At 48.0% G+C, this 19536-nt stretch overlaps 1 protein-coding gene and 1 long non-coding RNA gene across 2 annotated transcripts in view; one reads left to right on the forward strand and one right to left on the reverse strand.

The window, feature by feature from the left end:
• The window catches only part of SEPT9 (septin 9), a 245154-nt gene that overhangs the window by 200112 nt on the left and 25506 nt on the right, over nucleotides 1-19536 (reverse strand). Inside the window, exon 2 of the mRNA XM_019542692.1 lies at nucleotides 6500-6556. Within this exon, the coding sequence (XP_019398237.1) occupies nucleotides 6500-6556 (57 nt within the window). The remainder of the gene's footprint in view (nucleotides 1-6499; nucleotides 6557-19536) is intronic.
• On the forward strand, nucleotides 1250-15595 carry LOC109315129. The gene is made up of 3 exons (XR_002102433.1): nucleotides 1250-1370; nucleotides 10106-10112; nucleotides 15585-15595. It is a non-coding gene; the product is annotated as an uncharacterized LOC109315129 (long non-coding RNA).

Here is a 19536-nt window from a genome sequence, read left to right on the forward strand (position 1 = left end):
AAGATCAATATAGGGGTTCGGGGGAAACTGTCCCCCAAATTCGTGAAAGCAAAACTCATGTCAGTCTATGTGTTATGCCACAGCGGGGTGAAAACTGCAGGGGTGGTGGCCCCTGCTGAGGCCACAAAGCCTGCCAAGTTTCGAGAGGATAGGTGCAGGGGTTTGCAGGGAACCACCTCAAGCTGCTGACAGGCAAAACTTGTGACACAGATAACCCTGTGTGTGTTAAGGCGCAGTGGGGCAAAAGCTGCAGGCTTGCTAGCCCCTGCTGTGGCTGCCAAGTCTGCAAGCTGTCGAGGAGATCGGTGCAGGGGGGTTCTGGGGCCCTGCACCCCTAGCTGACAGACAGCTCGTGACACGGGTGCTTGTGCAACTGACTGTCTCCGTCTTGGGGCAGCTGATTGTCTGTATTGATTATTTCCTCTCTGTAGTCTGTGGTTTTGTGGGCGTTAATTCATGCTCATTAACTCCCTATGTAGTAGCTAGGTACTCTGTATTGAGCTGGTCCCTGAGTGAATCATGATTAATCCGTAACTGGTAACACAGTAGCGTAGCAGCCAGGCCCGCAGTAGTCCCCCCCTCCTCCAGTGCCCCAACACAGACACAGTTGCACAAGCACCCATGAGACGAGTTTTGTCTGTCAGCTGCGAGGGTTGCAAGGCCCCAGAACGCAGAACCCCGCCTGCACCTACCTCCTTGACAGCTGGCAGGCATCGTGGTCACAGCAGGGGCCACCATCCCTACAGCTGTCACCCCGCTGCGCCTTAACACACACAGTGGCACCCATGGCACGAGTTTTGCTTGTCCTCAGCTTGAGAGGCAGTTCCCCCTAACCCTCTGAACCTATCTACTTGAAACTTGTCAGGCTGTTTGGCCTCAGCAGGAGCCACCACCCCTACAGTTTTCAGCCCACTGCACCTTAACACACACAGGCTCATCTGTGTCATGAGTTTTGCCTGTCAGCAGCTTGACATGCAGCTTCCCCCAAACGCCTGCACCTATCTTTTTGAAACTTGGCAGGCTTTGTGGCCTCACCAGGGGCTACTATCCCTGCAGTTTTGACCCCACTGTGGCTTAACACATACATGTGACGTGGGTTTTGCTTTCAAGAATTTGGGGTGCAGTTTCCCCCAAATCCCTGCACCAATCTTCTTGAAAGTTGGCAGACATTATGGTCTCAGCAGAGGCTACCATCCACGTGAGTTTCATTCAAATCAGACACAAAATAACAACGTTATAGATATTTCATTAATTCCCCATTACACCCTATGGCTGGATCTCCAAGGTGGCTCTGAAGCTTCAGAGCCGCCTTGGCCGGATTGAAGCGGGAACCCGGTCTGGAGCTCCGGATCGGATGCCTGGCACCCAAAGTGGCTGGATCCAAAGCCAGATTGAATAACTGCCTGCTTGCCTACTGGGAACCACTGCCTTAAGAGCAATTTCATGGATCTGCTCAGCTGGACAGACTGACACCTGAAGAGTTACAGTGAAACAATGACCTGCATTTGCAGACTCACTAAAGCAGGGTTTCTCAAGTGTTTTAGACTTGAAGCGCCCTTTGTTAGACTTGAGGTACCCTTGGAAAATGCCAGCTCTTAGTTTTCACTCCATTTATAACTACAGAAAAAGAGAGAAAATCTTCTGTTGCAAAGAGCTCAGAAAGACCACAGCAGGTCAGAAGGGTTTTAACACTGTGGAATCCTATTTGAAATCTCTGCACTTATCTGGTGAATCATGTTTGTATACCTGCAGTGCTAACATAGCATAGCACCCCATAACACCCTTTAAAGTATCTCAAGGCACCCTGGCCAGGAATCACTACACTAAAGGCCTGACTCAACGCCAGCGGAGTCAATGGAAAGATTCCCATTGATCTCAGTGAGCTTTAGCACAGACCCCAAAGGGACAGCATTTTTACTACGCAGGATGGAGAGTTTCCAGGAAGCGCTATGTCAGCCCCTGAAAGATGCCCTATGGAGCAGGGATGACAGGAACACTGGAGCTGATGCCAGTGAGAAACACCTCCCATACCCGCACCGATCCCTAGAGGGCCCGTTCCCGTTTCAGTCATTTTCCCAGAGTGGATCACTCGCTATTCTATTCAAGAAGAAGAAATGGCTTATTTTAAGGCTTCCACTTCATATATTCCAAGTGGGATTAATGTACAGATCCAAAGGAGGCCAACTATAAATACACCATCTACAGGTTGTCCTGCTGGATGCCAAATATCCCAGGCCTACTTTTTTGGAGATAGAGTTTATGGCTTTTATCCAAGGAGTTATAAGCACATGAACTGAAGGGTAAAACACAGAATGAGGAGCTTGTTACAGTAAATAGCTGTGATGCACTGAAATGCTCCTTCAGCAACAGTGACAGTTCTGGAGATTTTCAGTGGACCAACACCCCTATTGGTTCTCTTCAGCTGCATTTTAACTTTTGATGGGTGGAATATACTTCTTTTGGTAGATCTGTCTCTCTATCTGCCATTTGTCAGAGTCATTTCTATTGTCTCTGGTCTTCTCTGGAGCAAACGGGATCAAGATTTGTCATGCAACTTCTTGCAAAAGAAAATGGGCAATCTGCAGCAGATTGCAGAAGCAGGAGGCAGAACAGCAATCAGGCAGAGGGCACAAAGTAGAATAGTTGGTCAGGTAAGGGGAAGTGGATCAGGATGGCACTTAAAGAAGGTGTGGGGCATAATCTGTGGCATGCCTGACAAACAGGTTGGCCCCCACTACAACACAGCCCCATGGCACCAACACTTGCATGGGGGACAGAAAGTAAAAGGAGTCAACCAACAATTTGGTCCCCAGCCCTTGTGGACAGGAATGGTGGCGACAATTAGGCTAACACTAAGGAGAGAATACAAGTCAGCAGTGTGCCCTTGTTGCCAAAAAGGCTAACGGCATACTGGGCTGCATCGGTAGGTGTGTCGCCAGCAGGTCGAGGGAAGTGATTATTCCCCCTATTCTATTCAGCACTGGCGAGGCCACATCTGGAGTACTGTGTTCAGTTTTGGGCCCCCCACTACAGAAAGGATGTGGACAAATTGGAGAGAGTCCAGTGGAAGGTGACAAAAAATGGTGAGGGGGCTGAGGGACATGACTTATGAAGAAAGACTGAGGGAACTGGGCTTATTTAGTTTAGAAAAGAGGAGACAGGGGGACTTAATAGCAGCCTTCGACTACCTGAAGAGGAGGTTGAAAGAGGATGGAGTTAGACTGTTCTCAGTGGTGGCAGATGACAGGACAAGGAGCAATGGACTTAAGTTGCATCAAGGGAAGCTTAGGTTAGATGTTAGGAAGGACTTTCTTACTAGGAAGGTAGTAAAACACTAGAGCAGCTTTCCCATAGAGGTAGTAAACTCTCCATCCTTGGAGGTTGTCAAAACCTGTCTAGACAAAACTTTGGCTGGTATGATCTAGTTGGGGCTGGTCCTGCTTTGAGCAGGGGGTTGAACTAGATGTGACCTCCTGAGGTCTCTTCCAACCCTATGATTCTTTCTCATTGCAGACTCCAAGATAGGGCAGGTCATAGCTACATCCTTCCCAGTGGGGACGGAGCAGCAGCAATAGACAAGAAAGGACATTTAAGGCCTATACAAGGTAAGCAAACTTTGGGACCATGACTCTATTCAAGCCTCTGGGTGGGGACATCAGTCATGGCAAGGAAAAATCCACATTCAGATGCCTTCAGAGCCCGAGAGCAGAGCTGCCAAACCAAACATTCCAGGCTGATCCACTGGCTTCATATTTCCCTCATTTATTTCACAAAGGGAAAAACCTACATACACATAAATTCATCCTTTCAAGCAGCCTGGGTGACAAAGCATAAGCCACGGCCATTTTCAGAGCTAGGAATGGGGGGGGAGGAGGGGTAGCGAAACTCAGCCTCTGGTCTGTGTGCCAGGCAGGGAGGAGGTTTCTAAGAAGAGCAGCAGCACTAGGAGCACCCAGGGTTTGGCTCTATGCCCCTTGGATCAGTTTTAAGAATATCCCAAACCCAGCAGAGTTAGGGGCTCTTTGAACATGAGCATTCAGGCCTGACAAGCAGCCCTGCGACTATAAACATCTTCAGGGCATACTTGTGGAAATGGGCCAATGGAGGCTAGTCCCTGCCAACTCTCACCCCTATTCCAGAAGGAGCTTCCAAACTATAAATGCATGTGGTAGGAAGCAGCTTAGAAGCAAGACCCATGCCCGGTCCTTTAGCAATCCATCCTAAAAGCTCCATACCCCAGAGCTGACACCCTTCAGAGACACTAGCAGAGTGCTCAGTTCAGTCATGAAGTTGCAATAAGCCACTATGCAGAAAAAGATGAAAGCCTACACTCAAAAGGAGAGAGAAAGGATTGCATTCCCACTGCTGGCATGAAACCTGCAAGTGGTGCCCTGGATGCAACAGATCCTAGCAAGGCTGAACAGGAGACCCTTACAAAGCCAGATTCTTCACCAGACCACGACCCCAACAGCAAATGCTATTTCATCTGAGAAACAGAACGGCTCTTTCTCCTTTTTAAAATGAGTAACAGCTGTCATCAGCTGGAATCCTTCAGGTGACAAGCAACCATCGATCCTTTCCTGGCAGTGGTCAGCAATGCAGCAGGCTAGCAGCACTGTAGGAGGAGGATCTGTACTGTATACAGTATGCTGTACACACACTGTAATGGTACAACTAGCTGGGACCTGCCTGCCTTGTACTACACATCCCTCTGGGCAGTAGACTAAACTACTCTCTTGATATCCATTCACTTGTTCCACTCTTATCCAACTTTGAGTCAGAGTGTGTTGCCCTGGGCATGCGCAGTACCACAGCCATGGAGCTCAGAGCCGGGCTGGAGCATATAGGCATTACTGGAATATTAATAACTGCTGAACTTCCAGGTGGCATCTTGCTATAGGAGCAGTATGAGTGAACACTACTAAAGTTTCAGGAACTGTTTCTAAAGGACCTTTCTTCCAGCATTTTTGTACTGCTTTACTAGTTAAAAGAACGACTTTCACCATCCCATGAGTTTTCAGACACAAAATGTACAATACAGAAACAGGAGCTTATGTCTCTAAGCATAAGCTAACATCATGAACAAGTGTTTGGCACAGGTACTGATAATCCCACAAGCCTCCTGTGTGTGAAGCTCCCCTAGAGACAAAGAGTTGGAGAGCAAAGCTCCTCTCCTACCATCTCCACCTTTTGGAGGTGGTTCTTCTGCCTATGACAGTGGGCTGTTGAAGGCTCCAGGTAGCCATGAATCCCTGGTATGGTGATGATGCATCTGGGGATCATTTTTCAGATGCTGGGATTTTGGAAAGGCTCACAGATAGCATGTATTTATCATATTTGGATTCTAAGCATCTCTTACATCAGGCTGGGATCACTTGCATGAAAGACTGGCCCAAAAATTTTGCACCTGATACTTCCACCAACAGTGCCCCAGAACACTATGAACCAGTTACAGGAAGGATTTCCTATTAGGTTTCTGCACCCCCTCTCCCCCTGCCATGCACCATATAAGAGATTTCCATCTCCTCTTCCAATTGTTTCCACTGATCTCCTACTGAGTCCCAAAAGCCATCAATCTTTGCAGCTCCAGTACTTCTGCATACACAGCCCTCTAGATATGGTCAAACTTAGACACTTGCCAACATGGACCCCACTACAAGTAAGGGAGCCTTTGGAGCAGTTCCAACCTGCAACCAGGTCCACTTGGGATCTGGCCAATCCCAGGCCAGACTAAATGTCATCCTTTCTAGCCTTAAAATAAGAAGAATCAAGTACCTGCCACTCCTATGCTAAATCCAGTGCTGCCTTGTTTGCCCCACGATACCTTAATCAGGCTGGGCTGAGCTCACTCAGCAAAGATCAGCAGGGCCCCAGAAGCTCCAGAGCCTACGGACAGCCAGCCACATTGGCTCCCAAAACACAGCCAGTTCAGCAAAGCAATGCATAGCTCAGATGCTGAAAGCCTCCAAAGGGGCAATGAGCAGGATTTGCAGAAATGAACCTGGAAAACACCTGGTCTGAGAAAGAAACCTCCCACCTGCTTCCTCCTGAATGGGAAACAGCTTAACTAAGGTCCAGCTGCAATTAAGAGTGTAATTGCAATCACAAACACACATAACCCATAAATCTCCACATCCTATAAAAAATAATAACTGAGGAGAGTGAGAAAGCACCATTAATTACTGAGGTCGTAATTCAACCTCGGGGCACTCACGCTTTCTGCTGATGAATGTCAGACCTCCTGATTTGATGTGGAGCTTTCTAATTATTCTCACCAGATCTATTATTCAGTAACCAATTTTGCTCTAATTCTACATTACTCTCCATGCAATGTAGGGAGGCCCCTTTTTGCACTGTTAGCAACCAGACACAATAGATTCCTTGGAAGCTTGATGGAGGGTGGGAGGGCGGATCGCCAATAGGTGGCTGCAAGCATCCTTGTCTCTCAGAAGGGGTATTAGAGGAAGACGCTGCAGAAGCACTGCTTAATGCAACTTACTTGGACTTGTTGGGTCACCTGCCTTCCGAAGTCTCCCGCTGGAGGTCCTGGTGGCTCCTAGGGCAAGAATGAAACCAATCATTAGGTTCAAGGGTAACCTAATGGCACTCATGTTAGCAATGGCATGTGGCACAGCAGCCATGCCAGGACACCAGATTTGTTAAGCCACACTCCTTCCAGTGACTTTGTATGTTTAGAAAATGTCTCAGGAACCATTATTGAATGGGAAAAAATACACAAGAGAGAGCCTTGATCTTTCCCCAGAGGCTCCAGTGGCAGGTGCTGGCTTTTATCCTGCTGTACCAGAAATAACGAGCCAGTCTGAAGTCTTCAAGTCAGAGAAGAGAATCCTGAAGCAACTGAGCAGGACACACAGTCACCTTTCACTGGGGACTTTTTCAGATAGTAGGAAGATCCAGGTACATACACCCGATTTTTCCACTGAAGAGAAACTCTTATCAAAACAGAGAAACACAAAACTGTTAGATCAAGGTTAACTGCCAGGCTGGCGCAGTGTCCCGCACAGGGACAGAGAGAGCAACATGCGTCTCCTAGATCCTGGGCCTACCTGCCTGAGCCAGCCTGAGCTCCAGCAAGGTTAGTTCAGCTCCAAGGAGAACGATTTAGCTATTTTCTGGCCACACGATGCCCCAGCCATGCCCGGGACTGCCTACTGTGCAAGGAACTCGGTCATGCGGTTAGAATGGCCAACGTATCAGACAAATCCTAGGCAGCTGGTAGACCAAACTACAGAGACTTCAGAATTGGTTTGGTCTTGGATGGCGTTGGTTTGCTAGGGTCTCCTTCAGTGAGTTAGACTTTTCATGCTGATCTAGAAGATTCAGATGGCCACCAACAGGGAGAGAGCTCCGCAGAAAATGTACCCGTCTAGAGCACCTCTTTGAAAGGGGGAGGAAACGGGAAACTCCTCTTCTTGTTCCCACTCCACATACCCAGGAAGGGACTAATAGCCCTCCTTATGCCTGACTGCTACCAGCTGCAGGCAACACGGTGAAGTCATCCGGCTAGAACAGACAGAGATGGGCTTCAGTCCCAAGTCTGCTGCTGTTCGAACAAGTCCCTTGCCCTTCCTGCACTACGAGCTCCCCTTGTTTAAAATGGAAGAGGAATGGTCCTGCCTCTTGCCAAGTGTGCCATGCGGCTCAGAGTGAGGTTTGCCTCATCAGTTAGTTTGGATTTAAAAACAAAACAAAACAAAACAAAAAAAACTTAGTCACTTCCAGGAATCAAATATTTCTGGTGGCCCCTTTCCTCCCCCATCACTCCCTTGTACCTCCATGCCACAAGCAGCTCTAATTATGGCATAAAATCTGCTGGATCAACTGATGCGGAGCCCAAGCTCTAAAGAGATCCCAAAGTTCGACCACCCTTTATACTGGAAATCCCAGGAGAGGCCAGTGACATCCAGTCTCTGCTGAGCTCTGCTAGCAAGCCACTTGTTCCAAGATCCCGCTTTCCCAGGAACTGGTGGGAAGCAGCCCAGACTCCCTGCTCTTTCCAAACCAAACTTGATCACCAGAAAACGCTGAAAGAGAATTTCCAAGATGACCTGACGCCTGGTTGCATCTGCAACATGCAAATAGGTTTGAAATTCCCTGATTTTGGGCAAAGCAGCTTTCTTTATTATTAATGAAACTTTCTGCATTCCCCTTAGACCCAATCAGAAAAAAAAAAAAAAAACAGGGAGTGTTTTGGCTCCAGAGCCCTGAAAGGGTGGCTTGTTGTTGCCCCACCCCCACCTCTGTCAGCTGGAACAGCTTGCAGCATATAAAAAAAAAATTAAAGGGGAAAAATAAAGCAGCAAACCTCATGCTAACTGGTTTGGGACAGGGGATATAGCTGGCAGCGCTGCTTGGAAAAAGTGCCTCACACACAGAGCGGGGGGGGGGCGCGCGCAAGCACGTGTGTGTCCGTCTCTCCCCCCCACTTTCCTTTCTTAATATAAAAACGTCTCTGTGACTGAAAAGCTGTGGTTGAACCACAGGGCCGGTTCCAAGGAGGCTGCGCTGCTCCCTGTCTGGAAGAGGAGACGGAAGAACTCCTGGGCTAAAAAAAAGAAAATTGCATTCCTTCCTGCCTGCTCTTCAACTTCTGTTTTCAAAAGAAATAAATGGTAAATACTGACCCCTCTCCCCCCGCAACACACACACACACACACACAGGCACATGCGCACGCGCACACACGCGTGCCCTACTCTATTTTGGGGCATGAATCAACATGAAAGAAAACTGTCTCATCCACACCACAATGGCCGTGGGGAGAGCATTCCCAGTAACTCAGTTTCCCAAGTGTCAGCCACAAGAGGAAGGAGAGGGTATGGCCCAGTAGGCAGGATGTCGGCCTACCAGTCAACCAGTGAGGGCTAGACTCATCTCTGCCACTGACCTCCAGTGTGACCTTGGGCAGGTCACTTTGTCTCTGCTTCCTGGTCTATTTTGTTTCTTTGCTGTTCACGGCAAGGATTGTTTTTTCATATGCACTCACTGCACAGTGTACAACAGGGTCCTGATCTCAGCTCAAGTTTCTACCAATGACTATAATACCAACAACATGATACTCTGCCTCTTCCCTGACCTCAGTCACCACCTCTATCGTATTCAGAAATATCCCTCAAGATGATTTTTCGTTTTCAGCATGTCTGACCAGCCATTTTGGCAAAGGGGAAAACACAACTTCTCTCTGTTAAAACAAGAAGAATTTTAATTACGCTTCCTTAGACAAGCTACAGCAAGAGAAGCTAAGCTGCAGCATAGCCAGGATCCTCACTGAGAACGAACACCTATGTCTTGCTGCCACGTGGGTGGGGCACAGCATTATGTTTGGCTTGTACACAAGGGTTTTTTTAATAGCCTTTGGACAACTGTTAAGAAGAACGTGCCTGGTTAGGATGGGCGGCACTCAGAACGCAGATACACAGCCATACAGAGCTGGTTAAAGGCACCTTTTATGTTTAAAGACCTTTTCCTCATTTTGCTGCCAAAGCCAGATAGGTGCAGGGTGAGAAACTTGCAATGCGCAATCCTGTCCAAGCACGTAAGTAGATTTTGTTCCTCTTTACTGCCATTCTGAAGTAAAAGTTAGCATAAGATGCACATGGTGTTCAATGTGCAGATCCCTTGCCATATGGAATTTCTTTTCTGAACTTGCAACATATCTAGATTTGTATTTGCAGCCCCCCCCCACCGCCCCCAACAGATTTACAGAGTTCCCCTTTCACCTGGTAATCCTAATCCTCGCAGCTCTCTTGTAGCCAGGAAATATTATTCAACTCCCCTATTCTAAATAAGAAAAATTCAAAATGCAGAGAAATTGACTTGTCCACATCTACTCAGCAGGTCAATAACAGAGCCAGGATCATAACCCAGATATTCTGACAACCGGCCCTCTCCTCTAACTACACCAGAGAAAAACCTAACTCCATCACGATGATACCACTTAGTTCTTACACAGCACTTTTCACCCTTGGGTCTCAAATCTCTTTACAAGAAGGGGGTCACTATTCTCATCCCAGGTCATAGACAGGGAAACTAAGGCATAGAGGGGAAGCCACTTGCCCAGGGTCACCAAGTATGCCAGTGGCAAAGCTGGCCAGTCGAGTCCCAGTCCAATTTGCGTTCCACTGACTCCCCACAGAGATGGCGGACCTGTCGTAAATGCAAAAGCAATAGTTAAAAAATGCACCTCGCTCAACAGCTCATTGTAAGGTCTGTGGCAAAGGTTGGGCTGACACTGTATCAGCATGTTAGATGCCACTCTGGGGCTGCCTCCATTTATAGCATGGAAGCACCAAGCTCATCTGCAGCTCTGGTTTGTGGGACAAGGAAGCACAAATCAAAATCAAAGGTTTCTATCCCAGACAATGCATTTGAGTTGTCCTTCTCACAGCAGTATGAATGTCCCTGGGTCACATTATAAACGTATGGCAATATCCTGGAATAAGCAACATAATGAAATGCTTTTGTTAGGTTTGAATTAGGAATGCTTCCCCATGCTGCCTTCGGCAGAGCTTTACAGTGGAAGAGTCCAACCCAACCGTTGAAACAGGATGGTAACATTGCTCCAATATTACCCCTTCTTTACCTTCATTAGCATCAGAGTAGAGCCATCTCTCATTAGGAGCATAACTTTCTCCCTCCTCTCCACCAGTCTGCCTGGGACAGTCCATTCCCAAGAGAATCGGGGATCTCCCCCACCCAGCTCTTACTCTCCACTGATGCAGGGATCACAAATGATGGAGGTCTCCTTGCCCAGAGGAACACTTCACTAGTTCCTACAGACCCCATGTGGACTTTTCCCTGTGACATTGGCATTTTCCAGAGTGTTGGTTACCAATGCAGGTTGCCAGCTCTTCAAGCCAGGGTCTGTGTCACCCTCTGGGAACAGTAAAGCATCCAGCACAAATTATCCTTCCCCATGAGATATTCCCATGGCTACCCACACTGGCTGCTGGAGAGGTCCCAATTTGAATAGCAAAGATACAGCCCCACTGACATCAGGAGCAGGCAGAGTCAACATCAAGATCAATATAGAGAATTAAGATGTACGATTCTCCCTCCTTTCATTTGCTTTGCATGTGGCTTTCCACATTACTGGGAGCTCCCTGGTAGACCATCTCAGGGAGTAAAGTTTAGCTCATCCACCTAAACATGACGATGCAAACAGCAGCAGTCATCATGTTTAGCCCCAGCCCTTGGTGCTGTAACTTGTCCCTGCCTTGCATGAACAGGCTCTGGAAAAGTCCTATTTAAAAAATTGCAAAGGAAGATGCTGACTGTAGGGACCAAACCCAACACCACAAATGTTATTCAGCACGGGCTGATTCCCAATGCCAAAGCACTGCCTTAATGAATCCTTTCACACCGTCCTCCACCGAAGTCTAGATGCTGGAGATCAGGGCAAGCGGTGAAGCTCAAATGCTGACTCAGGACACAAGTAGAAGTGGGTTTGAGGAGCCCCATTCCAGTTTCCGCTTGCCCACATCGCATGGCTGGCAGCATCTGCTCAACAGAACATACGAAGTGGAACAGCAGGGGATGTGGGGAACGGAGTCCGAATGAGGAGCACTGGACAAGCTGAGGAGCAGCAAAGGAGACTTGAGTTAGGCACAGTGTTTATTTGCAGAGGAAGGCAAGTCTTATGGGTCACCTGCCCGCTATGAACCGGACTTGAGCCAGCTGGGGAATTACTGTTTCACTTTCATTAGCTCCAAATCCACTCACAACATCAGTCCCAAAAAAGAACATGTCAAAATTAAGCCGTGACGATTTCTAGCACTAATCAGAACCAGGCACTGGAGGCTGAGACATTTTCCCAGATTCTGTGTAATGGAGATGCTCTCCAAATAAGCTGAGCACAGCTGGACAAAAACACAACCCATGTGTATGGTTTCTTTTGTTTCATCCCAGATCAAATATCTCTGGCAGCGGCAGCATGCTGCAAGCTGATCTTTCTCTGGAAGAGAGGCAGAGCTGCATCTGCAGTTCCCAAGTTACACTGGCTCTGGGCTCAGCTGTGGACCAGTGCTGTTTTCTGACACAGCTACTTGCCAGTGTGCTCACGTGACGGTATGTGCCTAGGTGCACTGCTGCAGATAAGCGCCGAGTGACCTCTAAGCATCAACTCGCCTGCTGCTCAGGTAAAAGAGCATCTCTCTGCAAAGCTTGAGCAGATTAGGGGCCAGACACTGAGCTGGTATAAGCTGGTATAGCTCCACTGAAGCCAATGGCAGAGATCAGCAAATGATCAGGCTGTAGGCTGGAGCACAATTAACCCCTCTCCCCCTCCCCAGAAGGGTATTAGTGACCCAAAAAAAGTGAACATGCATACCTCATGGGATTAGGTGCTAAGTACATGAACTCATTGGGTGCCAAATGCATCCCTCCATCAACATCCGGCCAACCAGCATTTCCCAAGAAATTTGTGCTATTCAATTTCTGTTCGGACTAGAGACCAGCTGATGCTTGAGAGTTCAGATCTGTATTTTCCCAGACCTTGAGGGCCTTAAAGCTTATCTCTAATTATGGTCAGAAAAGTGACCAACGCACCCCACATTGCCTTTAAAAGAAGAGAAAGGACCCTTGTGACCCCCTCTGACCAAGACTGCTCAGACACTGTCATTTCCCAGGCAAGTTTGGGTCACACCCACCAGTCACTGAATTAGATTATGACCTTGAGAAAGATCTCCAGTCTTGGCTTAATTTCAAGTGATGCAGCATCCCCTGCAAACTTCGGGAACTGGATGGAAAAATGGCCTCTAAGTCCTGCATAGACCAGATCCAGCGCTGTAGCAAGAGTGAGGCAAGCAGGATGACCACCCCGGGTTCCCGAAGCAAAGGGGCGCTAATAAGCACTGCCCAGCCAGGTGGGGTGCAGGATGGAGCCGTGAGTGGCTTGTTTGGGGGGTGCACGGAGGGGGGAAGGGTAGCTCCCACTCTGTGTGCACTCTTGGGCAAGCATGGGGAGGTGCGTGCCCCCCGTATCTGCGCACGGGGGTGAGGCCAGGCTGCTGCTGTGGGCTTTGCCTCGGGCGCCAAACTTCATTGCTACAGCAATGACCAGATCTGCTCCCCCTCATAGGTTTCCTGAGACAAAATAGTTGCGGACAAAATGGGACCCACAAATATGTCCATGGACAGAACTGCAGAGATCAATTCGCTGTTTGTCGGATTATGTTCTTCATTGTTCCCAAGTTCCTGGACAACTGACAGCTATTCAAGGAGGAGCTTGTGAATCATGAAAGCATCACGAATTTTAGCACAAGCAATTTTTCATGCTGGGAAGTCATTGCTTGCAACTGTCTTCTGTAAAAGACTTTGAGTCATCTGTAAGGCAGCAGCAATGATGCCACATGACTGCACTGAGAAACCACATGCTTGTACAAAGGTGTTTTTATAATGGGAGTGACTGCACAAGTCGCCAGGGACTGGAGGATCAGATCCTTTGTATGGACGGTCAATTCTGCCCTATATGTTGTAGAGGTCTTTCATAAAGGGGTAGGGAAGGGGAAAAAATCAGATTAAAGGAATAAGACCTGGTTGTCACAGAACCACAACAATAAGAATCAGATCCCCACAGCAGCTCTCATACCTGACATCACTTTTAGTTTATTTCATAGACATCAGGGCTGGAAGGGACCTCGGGAGATCGTCGAGTCCAGCCCCTTGCCCAAAGGGCAGGAAGTCAGCTGGGGTCATAGGATCCCAGCAAGATAAGCATCCAATTTACTCTTACAATTTATGCTTTTGAAATTAAACTAGCTTTCCAGTTGATGGCGTGCCTCTAAATGCCTCCCCCTTCCCTTCATCTCCATGAGCCTTGGAGCTTCCTGGCCTGGAACAAGGGCTGAGAAACCCATGCTGGAAGCTGTTCTCACAGCATTTTCCCCCCAGAGACAGCCAGAAATCCAAGGACAGGTTGGGGCTTAGGAAAAACACATCAATTGAAGCTTGCAAACCAGAACCGGGGCAGCTTAGATGTGCTTCCCATTTACTGGGAACAGAACCTGCCACGTTCAGGGGGTGGGCGAGGTTCTCGTTCCAGCCTGGCGGGAGGATGGGATACTGGATCTCTTACATTACCCAGCTCTCACAAGACCTTCAGTCCACGTCTGTGACTCCAGCCAGCTCAGACAGTTCAGCATTGCAGGGGCCCTGACAGCTTGTTATGTAAAGCACCGTACAAACACAAAAGAAGCCAATGGTTTCTGTCTTAAAGACTATACACTGTCCCAATCAAGCCACTGAACATCCTACGCCTCACCTGTTACCAAGTGAACCTACTGCCAGAGTTTGGCTAGTGAGATGTATCATCTAATTGGATGGGGGTGGGATTTTAAAATTTGAATCTGGTATTTCTATATATGATCAAATAGATCCCTCCTGCCCTCATCTCCCTTCCCCACAGGCCTATAATATTCTCGCTCTGGCTGCGGATGAAACATCCCATTGCAAAGCTTCCCAGCACCGGCATCTGGTCCTCTGTTAGGCTCAGATGTTTTGGGAGCTGTAGGACACAGAGCAGCAACATGCTGCTCAAAAACATACAGGCCTTTTTCAATTCATTTCTTGCCTTTCTTCAGCAACCTCAGTGCGATTCAACAGATGCTTTTGTTTTTCAGCTACGGGCTTTCCCTAGTGGCCCTTCACCACTTTCCTGCTCTTATTTCAGACACACAGCACTCTCTGGCTTCTATTTTCAAGGGTTCCTGCATTCCCAGCCCCAGCCCCCTCCGAAGACACTTCAGGATTTATCACCAGAATACTGCAGTTGTCGGGACGCCATGAGGATGTAATCCATAACGCTGCTGTTTGCTAGGCTCAGAAAAACAAATGGGATTTTTCCTCCAGAGGATAAGGGCGGGGGGAGGTATATAAAGACAAGACCCAGAAGAAGCAATTGCTCACTGTCCTAAGCACCTCTTCCAGGCTCAGGTACCAGCCCCCAACCAACTAACTATACCACTCAGTTTTTCTTTCTGTGGCAGAAAAGGTGACCTGCAACAGTCAACTAGACCCAGAGGATTTTGTCAGAAGTGGCCAAGCTGCCAAAACGTTCATCCAAGAAAGTGAAAAATCCCACAGGTACAGTCAAAAGGGATCCTGATCCCACTACTCTCCTGGGGCTGATCTGCACAGGGCACTCCACACACAAGTTAAAGCACATTTAACCCCTGCATGGATTCTCATTCAGGAATGAGTAGCATTGGAGGAGGATTAAGCTAGGCATCCTCCCCCCCAATGAGAGCATCCATGCAGGGGTTAAACGCCCCTTTATCTCTGCAGATTTCATCCCTTTAGCTGATTTGCCTGTGCTTTCCAGAGTGCCCCTGGACACGGCCACATTTTGCAGTTGTATCTTCCAGGTCCAACCCAGAGCCACCTGGTGGCTCATGTTATCTCCAGCAACGCAGGTGTAAACCAGTATCAAATCCGAGAGGGAGGATTTGACATCCGGGCTGTGCAGATGTAAGCGACACCAAAGGTGCAGCACAGCCTCTCGGTAAACTGCCACTGGCTTTGGGGTCTTGAGTCAATCCCTGGAAGCCAGACTGTGGCTGGCCCTTAGGATATTAAGCAACCAGATTCCTGTTTCGCAGTGTTGGCCCATCTGCCATCACATCTTGATGTTCCATTTACTTGAAAAAACAGCCCACAGGGAAAAAGTCTGTAATGTTTGGCCAAGCACATGGCTGATCAGCTGTGGAGGCAGCCTGGTCTGCAGGGACCAGCCACGCAGGAGGAGTAAGGAACTGCTCCGTTCCAAGCCAGGCTCCACAGCTGACTCACTGCAACTACTTCCCCTCCCTACACCTTGGTTTCCCTGTCTGCAGAACTGGGTGTATAAGCTCCCCCTTGTTTATAGGGTGTTACTTAATGTCTGCACACTTAATAGCACTATAAAGCACTAGCTGGATGCTACTTTTAGTTAATTGAGATAATGGCTAAGCATTAAACATTAGGGCACAGGGCATCTTACAGCCAGGGGTGTTATAAAGCATTACACGCACACTATAGGGCTTTTTCCATAAAACCTGCTGAGACACAGCTAGAGCTGTTCAACTTAATAAGGTAATAACAAGCTTTATGTATTCTTCCTTGGGTCTTACATGGATGCTCAGCGGTGCCTGTCAGAGAACTCAGGAGAAGAGAGTGAGAGCCAGGTGTTATTTAGCTGCATCATATGCAGGGAGGCAGATACTGCAACATTTCTATACACTGTATGCAACTCTTTAGGCCACTTGGTACCTCTAACAATCTGGCCCCATGTTGGTAATTACTCACTTCAGCTCTGAAACAGATGGATACCAGCGCAAGGCAGCTGCACGTTGTTAAGGACTAGAGTTGCAAGGTCCCAGCCTCTAACATCAGGGCCAGGCTTTCCAAAAAGCCTTTCTCCCATTCAAGTATTTCAGCTTCATTTTCCAAAAGGCTCAGCACCCAGCATACTAGGCTGTGGAAGGACGGTTTCTAATCTTGCATGGAAAGGCAGGGCTGAGGTGCAGCCCTGTACTCCTCCTGAGTCATACTGCTTCAAACTACCAGCAAGGAAGTAGGTGCTAGGATCAAGTTCCTGGCAGGGTGTTGAAAAAACAGTAATTAGCTAAATAAATACCTTGCCAGTTGTGTTCTTTTAAATCTTTAGACAGGGCAGAACAAGTTTAATCTCACTTCAAGTTGTCAGGCTATACCTTGGAAACCAAATGGGTCAACTCCAGAGATAAGAGGGCAAAAAGGAAGGGTTCATTTAAACAGAGCCAGCTGGAGGAAATGCAGCTGAATGTTTCTCTGTGGTTACACTCTCCTCTCCATAGAAACCAAAAAGTCACTGGGCAACTGGCTGCTGCAATAGGCTCCTCCAGCTAGGAGGGATACTAGGGAAAGGATCAGGCACATGGCATCCCCTCAACCTACTGAGCTCTAGAAAAAGGCAAAATGCAGTCAATCAGGTGAAAAGCATTTTTTGTGAGTAGCATTGCCTACAAAATCAGAATGAGAGGCCCAGGTTCAGCCCTCTTTTAATGAAGGAACGATTCCTGAAGAAGGAACCAGAGCCTGCTCCATGGCTGCCGCTGAAATAAAACAATGTACAGTGTCCGTGACAGGATGGGAATAGCAGAGTAAGAGACAGGATGTGCCAATAGTCATATCCCTCTATATCCCTCTCAAATAAAGGCATATCCCATGGGAAAACTTCCCTTTCCCCCTGGAGAGCTATTATCATTTCTGCAGCACAACACACACGCATGCACAGAGCAGGAAGCTACCTCGTGCTGCTGTTGATTTTTCAGCTGGAAGACCTGACTAAATCCATCAGAAGCATTGATCCAAGGTCTCAAACACTGGAATGAGTTCATTATTTTGGATCTCCAGTGAGCCCTGCTGCTTCACCAGAGCTCACGCTCACCTCCAAAAGCACTGAGGCGCCCTTCCATGCTACCAGGTGACAAACAGGAAGAGTCCCAACACTGGAGACATTTATGTGCTAAGACAGGCTGAGAACTGTAAGGAACGTGTGTCATGATGGATGGGGGCAGGTGGCTCTCATGGCCTACTTTAAGGCGACTGCAATAAAAACAAGTGCTGGACTGCATCTTTTTTAAAGATGTGGGCAGCAGGCAAGGATGCAAAGTTTGCATGGTCCAAGCTTACAAGGAGATAATCGACAGGGACTCGGCCTGATCTCCATAGAGCTGATGATTCTAGGCCACTTTCCAAATTATTTCTTATTTTCTTTTTTCTGTACAATCATGGGGGTTGGTGGCGGGAAATGAAAAGTTAGGTGGAAAATGATTCCCACATAAATATTTTTAATCTGATCCAAGCTACTTAGTAAGTTATGTGGTTGCTGAGACAGAGTTCTAATGATGAAGGTTTGCTGATGATCTGGTGGCACATCCTTGAAAGGACTTTCTGAATTCTTGGCTGTTTGCTCTGTCTTTTAACAAGTACACCAGAGATACTCCCTTCCCAGTCAGTCTGGAAACACAAATGATTATGAATAGGCAGTCAATGACACCATGGCACTGACAGATACTGTAGGATGGCAAATAACATGACTTTGCATTCAGGGAGTGCTCCAGGACACCTTCCCAGGCAGGGAACTTGAGAAACAACTATTCCAGATGCATCTCAAGTATTGTTTTCCATCAGAAACCCTCTCAGAGGGTGGACCCTTTCATGTCTGGATGTGAACTTTGGGCCTGGACCAGGGGGTTGAGGGAGGATGTTTTAAGGGGTGTTAAAATTCCAGGCTTATCTCTAGCAGCTGAGTTCATGGGTAGAAAATGCTTCTGCGTTGTCTCAAGGTTTCTGCTGGCACCGCTGCCCCTCTCCATGAGAATACTTCAGTGTGAACCTGATACCCAGAGCCAATGAAGGATACCCACTGACTCAGACCAAATTTATTTCATGTTACTACAGTGGCATCAGGTCAGTGATTGTGCCTGCTGCTGATGTGACAGAGTTTGTTCTGCAAATAGTTATGCTCTGGCCCTTTGATAACACAGGGGATAACTCTGAGAAGAAATCTCAGCAGTCCCACATCCAAGTAAAGCTAAGTAGGAGCAAATGGCCAGAGGTGATCAGTGCAGCTCTATGACTAAAACAGCAAGTCGCTGAACAAGCCCAACAGCAGGATACACTTGCCTCAGGTGCAAACATGTGGCTACTTGGCTGAAAGCAGAAGGGACCCCTCTGCTCTATCACAGGGTCCTTGAGTGACCCTGGGGAAGTGTCCCAGCTACACAGCAGGAACAAAACACGCACTAGGGTGCAGTGAGAATACATACACATTAAAGATGCAAAGTACTCAGACACTGTCATGCTAAGGATTACATACCTATCTAACTTACCTAGACAATGATTAAGATAAAGAACTAGGAGTCAGAATACCAATTCTGACATTTGCTGTGACCTGAGACAATCCACCTTTGTTTTCTAGTAAAATGGGGATGGTAATACTTGTGGGTGCATTTGCAGGAGGCACCACAGGGTAATGATGGGTCAGACCTCATTGCTCCTGCAGGACCTTCCTTGCATGGTCCCCCAGGACTCCCTGTTCTGCTCCCCCCCCACCCTGCTTCAACACACATATGAGACTACTGAGCAGGACAGTGCAGAGATTTGGAGTGAACTGCTTCCAGAACGATGAGGACACTCCACTCAGTCTTCCTGCTTATTCAACCTTGGCCTCACAGTCTCTGTCCTCTCCCAGTGCTTGGCTGCAATTGGGGATTGGAAACACATGAAGCAATTGAAGCTGAATCCATACAAGCCAGACATGATGGCAGTGGGCAGTCTGCACAACCTGGGAGAGGCTGGGACATGCATCACTGATGGGGTTCAGCCTCCCCTTGTCACTCAGGTTCACAGCTGTGAGGTAGTCCTGGCTACTCTGCTACACCTGGATCTACAGGTGGCTGCAGAAGCAGCTTTCATCAACTCAGGTGGTGTTTTCCTCAGTCCTCCCAGTCTCGGGCTATGGGCTGAGGAGGGAGAGGAGGATCCACGCGGTGAAC

Source organism: Crocodylus porosus, unplaced genomic scaffold (assembly GCF_001723895.1).
Source record: "Crocodylus porosus isolate Cpor-Errol unplaced genomic scaffold, CroPor_comp1, whole genome shotgun sequence".
Lineage (NCBI taxonomy): Eukaryota > Metazoa > Chordata > Crocodylia > Crocodylidae > Crocodylus > Crocodylus porosus.